Source organism: Propithecus coquereli, unplaced genomic scaffold, assembly GCF_000956105.1.
Source record: "Propithecus coquereli isolate 6110/MARCELLA unplaced genomic scaffold, Pcoq_1.0 Scaffold610, whole genome shotgun sequence".
Taxonomy (NCBI): domain Eukaryota; kingdom Metazoa; phylum Chordata; class Mammalia; order Primates; family Indriidae; genus Propithecus; species Propithecus coquereli.
In genome coordinates, this window is record NW_012152064.1 from 276,664 (window position 1) to 286,639 (window position 9,976).

Sequence of the window (9,976 nt, forward strand, 5' to 3'; positions counted from 1 at the left end):
ACTTCAGGTTAAAATACAGTATACAAAATATTTGGGGAAGTAGACATGCTATATAATATTAGCCATGGTATAGAAAGTACAAACCATTGCCATGGAAGTATACTAAGGAGAGAAAATGTTAATCTTATTAGAACAGTTTGTAGGGATTCATTAGTCTTCTCAGGCAGACATGGTGGAGAGAAAGAGAGCTCTTCTGTCTTTCCTCTTCTTAAAGGGTGCCAGCCTTACTGGACTAAGGCCCCTACTCTTAAGACCTCATTTAATTGTTATCACTACTCTCAGGCTCCATCTCCAAATATAGTCACGTCGGTTGTTAGGATTTTAATATATGAATTCTGAGGAGGTACAAGCATTCATTCTATAACAGGGGAGGTAATATTTGAGCTGGGCACTGATATTCTTTTTCTGAGCAGAAGAGGGACTGATACAGGGGGACAAAGGTGAAGGGTATAAATTCTTTCTAAACAGAAAAGAAATGTAAGGGGGAAATTATGCTAATTATAAAAATGTGTTCTTGGGTACCAGAGGCAATTGACCATGTAAGCTGAATCTCATGGTATGGTTGGCTAGAAGAGATACAGCAATTTATATATTTGGAACATTGGCTTTTTTATCCTTCTCATTCCAGCATATTACACAACACATGGAAAACAGTAAGCGCTCACCAAATATAATGAATGCATTGGATATCTAATTAGTTTTCTAAACTACATGTCCAGGAGCCTCATTCCTTCTTTTTTTCATCACACAGCTGCAAAGATGACAAATAAGAATCAGACAATAGTGATTGAATTTGTATTCACTGGCTTTCCTCACTTGCGGGAAGGTGGGCTCTTGTTTTTTCTCTTGCTCCTCATTTATCTATTCATCATCGTTGGGAATCTTATGGTTTTCTTTGCTGTCAAACTGGACTCCCGCCTGCACAGCCCCATGTATTTCTTCATCAGTGTCCTCTCCTTCCTGGAGATCTGGTATACCACAACCACCATCCCCAAGATGCTCACCAACCTAGTCAGTGAGCAGAAGACCATCTCCCTGGCTGGTTGCCTCTTGCAGATGTATTTCTTTCACTCCCTTGGTATCACTGAGGTTTGCTTGCTCACCACCATGGCTATGGACAGATACTTGGCCATCTGTAACCCCCTCCGCTACGCCACAATCATGACACCTCAGCTCTACACTCAGCTGACTCTAGGCTGTTGCTTCTGTGGCTTTTTCACGCCACTCCCTGAGATTGCTTGGATAGCCACACTGCCATTTTGTGGTCCAAACCAAATTCAGAACATCTTCTGTGACTTTGATCCCATCCTGAACCTGGCATGTATGGACACTGGCACAATTATATTAATCAAGATTGTGGACATCGTACATGCTGTGGAGATCATCACAGCCGTAATGCTTGTGGCTTTGGCTTACGTCCAGATCATTGCAGTAATCCTAAGAATCCGCTCTGCTCAAGGACGCCGAAAGGCCTTTTCTACCTGTGCTTCCCACCTTGCTATTTTCTTAATCTTTTTTGGAAGCGTAGCTCTGATGTACCTGCGCTTCTCTGCCAAGTACTCCTTTTTCTGGGACACAGCCATCAGCCTAATGTTTGCAGTGCTGTCACCATTCTTCAACCCAATTATCTACAGTCTAAGGAACAAAGAGATCAAGGAAGCCATAAAAAAGCACATGTGCCAATCTACTGTATTCACGCATCATATCAAGCAAGACAAAAAAAATACTTCTTAATTAATAAAGTACATCTGTGAAAATATCTATATTGTCTTCAGTGTGTTTGTTGCTGTTGTGCTTATTTTTTTCCATGCAGAGATAGTAAATGTAACATTTCATTATTCTTACTACCCCTGTGAGTTTAGTAAGTGTCCTCAGAGATTGATAAACCATAAAATCCAAGGAAAGTGGGAAAAAAGCCCCTCACACAAGTTCCTGGTTTATTATTTTTTTTGCATCCAGAGAGAGTCTTAGAAAATTCTGTGTCTGCCCTGATGTCTTCTCTAATCTATTTAAACAGAAATAAACACCCTTTTCACCCTTAACACATTGCTTGGACCTCTATTTAGAAGGATGTTTACACTCTCTTAGGGCACACTGTACACATCTTGTATGTCCCTCTAATCTGTAACGTACTTGGAAGTAGGTAGAACCAAGAATTCAAATCAGATTATTGAGCTTCAAATCCAGTGCATTTTCCGTTATCCTGAGCTGTCTTCCAATTTCAGTTACACAGTTCATTGTATAAAGAAAACATCATGGTTTTAGGGTTTTCTTACTCAATGCAATAAAGCTTAGCAGAAAAATAATAAAATAAATAAAAAAGTGAGAGATGAAGAAGGTAGGGAAAGAATTCTATTTTTTGACTAAAGAAGGGCAATAGAGCAATATACAAATTTTAAAATAGAGTTAAGGGGCAAACAACATTATAGGATTTAAAGTGATGAGTTAAAGTGAATAAAGTAACTGCAAAAAGGCAATTTTAAATTTTTTGAATGATCTTATCTACTGTCTGACCCATTTAGGAGTCAAAATTTGGAAAATTTTAAAATGAGTACTATATCTGGAGAAACAAAAAAACAAAAATTAAAATTAAAAAATAATATGGCCGCGCACGCCGTGGCTCACACCTGTAATCCTAGCACTCTGGGAGGCCGAGGTGGGTGGATAGCTCAAGGTCAGGAGTTCAAGATCAACCTGAGCAAGAGTGAGACCCCGTCTCTACTAAAAATAGAAAGAAATTATCTGGACAACTAAAAATATATATACAGAAAAAATTAGCTGGGCATGGTGGCACATGCCTGCAGTCCCAGCTACTCAGGAGGCTGAGGCAGTAGGATCACTTGAGCCCAGGAGTTTGAGGTCACTGTGAGCTAGGCTGAAGTCATGGCACTCTAGCCCGGGCAACAGAGTGAGACTCTGTCTCAAAAAAAAATAAAATAAAATAAAGTAATGATGCTCTCTATTTCATGAGAAAAATTAGTTTTACGTTAAACTTAACATATTCGTCTCTGTTGGTAAATGAGCAGAGAAAGTTGGACTCCAAAATACCCATAGAAAACAAGGTGATCCAGGTTGGGAAGACTTTGGAATTTTTGGATATAAAGCATCTCTTGGACTTTCTGAGCCCAGGAGAAGATCAAACATATCACTTTGTTCTGATGCCTGAGCAGAACCTGAGGCAAGCTGGTCAGTGCTGATTAAACTACTATGTAAAGACCTGCTCAGAGCCGATAACCGTGGCCAAATATAGCAGCCCTTTAAATTACCCCTGCCCTTGTAAAATTGTATAATATAGTTCTCTTTTTTTAAAAAAAAAATTCTCATTTAAAAATTTCTCCAATTTTTGGCTTCTAAATATATCAAAGCAAAAGATAATACCATTCAAAAAATAAAAAGATGTTTTTACAGTTAACTATATTCACTTTTAACTCATCACTTCAGGTCCTCTATGATTATTTACCTCTTAGCTCTATTTGAAAATATAAATTTTCAATATTACTCAAGTTTACAATTCTCTAATCAAATACATAACTTTCCCTTTCCTATTTTCTCTTTAATTAAGGTATCTGTTATGAACTCTAGGGCTTCCTATAGCCTCTCAGCACTCATTAATACAGCATAACATGCAATTTTATAGATTGTACATGCTTTTATATCTCCACGGTATCTGCTGTGCATTCTTATTCTGTCTTTTTAAGTCAGGATCTCCGTGTGACCAGAGCCAGTAAGCAGTCTTGGGAGACCAGAGAAGTACAAGGAGAAGCTCAGAGGTCCAAGTGGTAAGTCACCAGGGTATAAGATTTTCTCATTGTGCCCCTCCCTCTATCCCAGGGATATGCCCTGATCTTGTCATCATAATTACAAACTTAATTATTAACTGGAGAATCTTTCAGTCTCAAGGGGCTGGGATGACAATGTGGGACTGAATTTAAAATCAGCAACTGCCAGAGTAACAATCAGAGTAAACTCTGCCTTGAATCTCTCTTGCCTTCAATGACTGAAAACACCATAGCTCATCTGGTCTGATGAATCAAAATTATTCCCTGAGTGTCTCCTGTGGACTTCCACATTGCTACCTGGCTCTAAAGACTAATGTTTTCATATATTTTTTAATGTGGTGAAAACAATTAACATGACATCTACCCTTATATTTTTAAGTGTACAGTGCTATATTTTTAATATTAATACAGCATTATGTAAAGGCACAATGTTGTTTAGCACAGCTCTAGAACTTCATCATCTTGTATATCTGAAACTTTGTACCCACTGATTAGCAAGTCCTCATTTCCCCTTTCCCCAGCCCTTGACAACCACCATTTTACTCTCTATTTCTATGAGTTGGATTATTTTATATACTTCATATAAGTGGTAACATGCAGTAATTGTCCTTGTGTGACTGGCTGATTTCAATAGCATGATTTCCTCAAGGGTCATTCATGTTGTCATATATGGCAAGATTTCCTTTTTTCTTAAGACTGAAAATCATTCTATTGTATGTATATACCACATTTTCTTTATCCATTCATCTATAAATAGACATTTTGATTGTTTCCATATCTTGAAAATTGTTAATAATAGTGCAATAAACATAGCAGTGCAATATGTCTTCATAATTCTGATTTAAATTCTTTTGGATCTATTCCCGGAAATGTGATTGCTAGATTATATGGTAGTTCCATTTTTTAGTTTTTAGGAACCTCCATAGTGCTTTCCATAGTGGTTGCACCATTTTACATTCCTGTCAACAGTGTACAAGGGGTCAAATTTCTCCACATCAACAGCAATACTTTCATTATATTTTGCTTTATTTTTTTTTCTATTTGAAATAGCTGTTCTAACAGGTGTGAGGTAATACCTCACTGTGGGTTTGATTTGTATTTCCCTGATGATTAATAATGTTAAGCACCTTTGTATATACCTATTGGCCAATTGTATGTCTTCCTTGGAGAAATATCTATTTGAATCCTTTGTGGATTTTAAAATTTTTTTGTTTGCAGTTTTTTTGCTATTGACTGATTTGAAGAAGTTCCTTATACATTTTGGATTTTAATCCTTTATCAGATATATTCAAATGTTTTCTTCCATTTTTATAATTGACATTTTGCTTTTATTGATTTTTTTATTTGCCATGCCGAAGCTTTTTAGTTTGACGAGGTCCCATTTGTCTATTTTTGCTTTTGTTGCCTGTGTTTTTGGTGTTATATCCAGGAAGTCATTGCCAAGATCAATGTTAAGAATCTTTGCCCCCTCATTTTCTTCCAAGAGTTTGACAATTTCAAGTCTTACATTTAAGCCTTTAATTCATTTTGAGTTGATTTTTGGGCATGGTGTAAGATCAGGGCCCAGTTTCATTCTTTTTCATGTGAATATATGCCATTTTCCCAACACCATATATTGAAGAGACATTTCTTTTTAAATTTCATGATTGGGCCATACTATTTCTACTGGGCCTTCTTGGTCATAGATTATCACATGGCTGGTACTCTTGGTGAGATGACCCTGAAACAGGAGAACACAATCAAAAAATAGTGGTGGACTAAGTGAAGATTGACTAAAAAAAGTGAGGAGCAGAATTGCATGATCGTTCATATTGACATGGATTTGACTCTTTGCTGAAATACTTTGAAACCGAATAATCATAGAATGAAGTCTTGCTTTTCAGAGACTCTTTTCTCATATAAAAATGGGGATAATAATACCTGCTTTGCAGAATCTTCTAAAGATTATAATTTAATGTAAATTGATCATGTCAATATATAAATTAACATATGGTAGATACTCAATAGATGTTGGTTTTTATATCTTAAATAAAGGTAAAATGATGTCCCTTCCCCATCCCAATTCCAGACAAAGGTTGCTCAGAGAATGTGAAATAGTGCGCTCTCAGTACTTGTGCTCCTGCCTTCAGTATTAAATTTGATTTGGATATAATGAAACTATATGGAAAATTAAAGTAATCCAGACTTTGAAGATGAAAATGTAAAGGACTCTCAATTTCTTTGGGTGAGATGATTCAGGAACAGGGGAAAGGACAAATGTAGAATTGAAGTCTCCTCTGGTAGATCATGAAAGCTAGATTATTCAAATTGAATTTACACTGGAATAATGTTTGGCATGGATAGCCCCAGTGCCTTCTAGGAAGGTCTAAAACCAACCCACTATTTTCTTTTTTGCTTGTTTATTTTACTTTTGTAAGGTAAAAGAGCTATGCCTTTGAAAAGAATTTCTGCCTCCTTTTTTTCTCCAGTAAAAATAATACATAAAATAGGGTGCTTTGTATCCCATACATTATTACAGAAGTCAGTCTCATTTTCAAATCTTCTGTAACATCAATAATAGTTTGTCAAATAAGGTATCCTAATTTTTGTTTCATGAAATGCAAAAAAACGCAATCATGTATCTTACTTCTTTTATTCCTCCCATTTAAATGATTATGGGTACAACTAAATCAAATTTTTAAAAAGCAAATCTATGAGGTCAGAAATAAAATCTTCTCCTTGTATTGGAAAAAGCTCTACAGCAAAAATCAGCATAATTTGTTGATTTAAAGGCTGTTAAAAATTTGCAGTTGAGTTTTGATGAAGTTGTTGAGTGGTATTTTCTAGAGATAGGTTGACAAAAGAATATATTCCTGCTCTGAGTTTTTGAAGCTCTGCAAACGTCAGAAAAATGGGCAATTCAGAGTTCCTTCCTGATTTTTGATTCACAGAAATTCTAAAATCTAAAACTAATCAAAGAAAAAGGCACCATCTTAAAATAGACTCTTTGTTTTATATTTATACCTGTTTTTTTTCCTAATTTTTCATCGAAATACCTTGCTTTCATTTTTTTTGAAGTCTTATTGAGTAACTTTGAGAGTCATTGCCACCAAAACTGCTGAGTCACCCAGCATCTGTGAAAGTTAGCAGCTACCTAAGCTCAATATGTCTCCTGTCTCCTGAAGATAGAGTTGATTTTAATGTTGATTGTCTATGGCTGGCGGGTTTCTGGGATCAAGTAAGAGGCCTTTTTTTTTTTTTGAGTCTTTGCCACATAACGTTTCTGTCATTCCTATTTGAATTAGACTAGACAGTTCCATGTGAATTGTCCGTCTGTCTGTCTGTCTCTCTCTCTCTCTCTCTCTCTGATACAGTTATCTCACCAGGTTCCACACCTTTAGGAAAAATGGAGCACTTTCCAAAGGAAACTGTGAGTACAAAATTAAGCTGTCTTCTTTAAACTTTCTATATACTCTTTCACAGGGTAATTAACATTATTTTTTGGCTTTTAAGAAATAGAGAATTTTAATTTTAACTCTCTTTTTGTGACTTTCTAACATTAAGCAATAACCTTATGTCTATATATAGCATCAAAACACAGCAATGACTTAAGTCCATTCCCACAGAGAACAACTAGGTAATTAGAGCAAAACAATACCCATAAAGATTTGAGTCCCCATGGAATGATCTAATTCTGTATTCGGACTAGTAATGGCAATTCACAGAGTAACAATTATAATTAGGAGGAATAAAGAGAGACTAAAATTTAAACCCTATATTAAATGTTCTGGTTGAGGTAAGCTAGTGAAAATGGTTCCCATATCCAGATAAATGAAGGTGAACCCTATGATGATTTTGCTGGATATTGTCACAAGCAGGTTAGCTCCCTCTATGGGAAAAGGATACTTTACGTTGTTTGATAGTACAAGGTTTTATGTTTCAAAAACTAATTACGGAGATGCTAATAATTTGAAATTTGTGATAATTGGGTAGAGGATGGCAGAATGCTTGATTTGTAGTATTTGTGAATAAAGCAAACAAAAAGAATAAACAATATGTAAGCTTTATTTTTAAGTATGGAGAAAATAATATTTCATACTGTTGCATATAATATCATTCACTAAGTTAACTGCAAGCTGTTCTTAGTTATTTGTTAAGTTCAGAATGATCAGCACTTGTCCACACCACGTTAGCCTTTGAAAGCAATAAAATTACATTTCTGTCTACAATTCTGAATTTTTGCTAATTTAAACTTTTTCCCTCATCAGTAAGGGAATTTAATTTAATTTAATTCTATGTATAGGACTTAGTAAATGTTAGTACAAATTTATGTGAAAAGTTGGGAGAGTCTTCTGGATAATCAAGAAGTTTTAGCCTAAACAGTAATTATATATGGTTAAAAATTACATAAATACACTACAGCCCTTTTAACAACAGGCATCCACAGGCTTAAGGATATCTGAATGTAGGTCCAACATGAGTAAATGCCTCGGGATGTGTAAGAGGGGTAGCATACTTGAGATTTGAGAACTAGCAATAGATAGAAGCTTTTTAACTTGCAGGTTATGGAGAGCAGTGGGCCAAAAGTTTTGGAAACAGCTGAAGAGATCCAGGAGAGGCGTCGAGAGGTGTTGACTCGGTACCGGAGGTTCAAGGAGCTGGTTGCTGAGAGGGGTCAGAAGCTTGAGGAATCCTATCACTACCAGGTTTTCAGGCGAGATGCAGATGACCTGGAGAAGTGGATCTTGGAGAAACTCAAAATTGCAGAGGATAAGAGCTATGAAGACCCAACTAATATACAGGTCACTATGTTCCATTGACTTCCACAGAGCAGACCCTAAGATCTCTAAGGAGGAAAACAGGTTTTTCTTGATGTTAATGTTAAAGTGTGGGTGTGGGTACAACTGGATTCCATTAGAAACAAAACAAAATGAAAATAAGCCAGGGGAGTGGGAAGTTAAAGAACTGAATTAAGAGAAAATCTAAAGGTGTATTTCCCTTTATAAAGTTGGAGGGGTGAGAGAGAGAAAAGAAAAAAAATCAAACAAAAAGTGTCAGTTTGTCATTCATTGAAAGCACAGAACTGTTTCTTATAATGAACTTACATTCAGATCGTACATTCTCATAATATAAGTGTTTATCTAGTTAACTGTGGGGAGGTAATGTAATAGACAGATTAGACTATCTGTTAGGGACAGGAATTCTGCCTCTAAATAGCCCATGTCTTCAACTCCTTCAACTTTAGGGTCTTATTTGCAAAGGAAACTCATTCTAGATAGCATTTAATGGATGTGATATTCATCTGAAATTAAGCTATGGGGAAAACAATAACTGAAAGTTTAAAGAATTTCTGACAAACCATGTAATTTCAATATTCCATGACATTCAGAATGGAATTAGAGTAAAGAGTCATCAGTGCTTTCTGAAGCAACTGTTCTCCACTCTTCTCAGAAAGACATGAGTTCACCAGGTTTTTTCCCTAGGGTTTTCCCAAATTGCTATTCATGGCTCTCATTAAGTGCAAATAAGAGGTCCCAGGAGAAGAAGTTTGGTGGAAGCTGCCTCCCTTTCTGTTCACCCAGAATTATCGCGTGTGGCATAGTCATGATCAAGAGAAAGGATTACATATGCCTGAAAGTGGCTATTAATCTTGGACAGGAAGCACCTAGAATAAGAGCAAAGTTTGTACTATATTAAATGGATCAATTAGTACATAACAAGAACAGAGCCCAGAATGCAAAAATCCTCTCAATTTTTTTAAAAAAAGCATTACTGTAACCATCATCCTTCTCATTGTGCTCTACTTTCAATAGAACTCAACTATTCCTCTTTTCTGAAGAGGAAAATCCCCACACTCTTTTACTCATATAGGAGTCTATTGAGCCTTTAAAATAATAAGGCATTTACTGAAAATTCCCTAAGACGAAAGTGGGGATAGCAAAAGGCTTTCTCTGTGGCCTCTGACTTTGAGTCTGGGACCCTTTGAGAACCTGTGTTGAGTGGCTCTACCTAGAGAGAACATTTCCCACCAAGACTGGGCCTCATTGGCCATAAACTCTGATTTCTGAACTTCAGGGGAAATATCAGAAGCACCAATCCTTTGAAGCAGAGGTGCAAGCAAAATCAAGAGTCATTCCTGAGCTGGAAGAAATCAGGGAAGTCCGATTTGCTGAGGGTCATTTTGCCCATGAGGACACCAAGGTAAATGTGTGGTAGGG

General features: G+C 36.3%; 2 protein-coding genes across 2 annotated transcripts in view; both read left to right on the plus strand.

Moving 5' to 3' along the window:
• Positions 1-759: 759 nt before the first annotated feature.
• Positions 760-1,734, plus strand: LOC105822465 (olfactory receptor 6K2-like). Its single transcript, XM_012659449.1, has one exon. The coding sequence runs from the start codon at positions 760-762 to the stop codon at positions 1,732-1,734; it is 975 nt and encodes a 324-aa protein (XP_012514903.1).
• Positions 1,735-7,106: 5,372 nt separating this feature from the next.
• The window catches only part of SPTA1 (spectrin, alpha, erythrocytic 1), a 71,165-nt gene continuing 68,295 nt past the window's right edge, over positions 7,107-9,976 (plus strand). Inside the window, exons 1-3 of the mRNA XM_012659453.1 lie at positions 7,107-7,188; positions 8,321-8,560; positions 9,834-9,959. Of these exons, the coding sequence (XP_012514907.1) occupies positions 7,165-7,188; positions 8,321-8,560; positions 9,834-9,959 (390 nt within the window). The 5' untranslated portion in view covers positions 7,107-7,164. The remainder of the gene's footprint in view (positions 7,189-8,320; positions 8,561-9,833; positions 9,960-9,976) is intronic.

Bases quoted from the DNA above. Each gene is read 5' to 3' on its own strand.
- LOC105822465 (XM_012659449.1), top strand. From the start codon at position 760: ATGACAAATAAGAATCAGACAATAGTGATTGAATTTGTATTCACTGGC.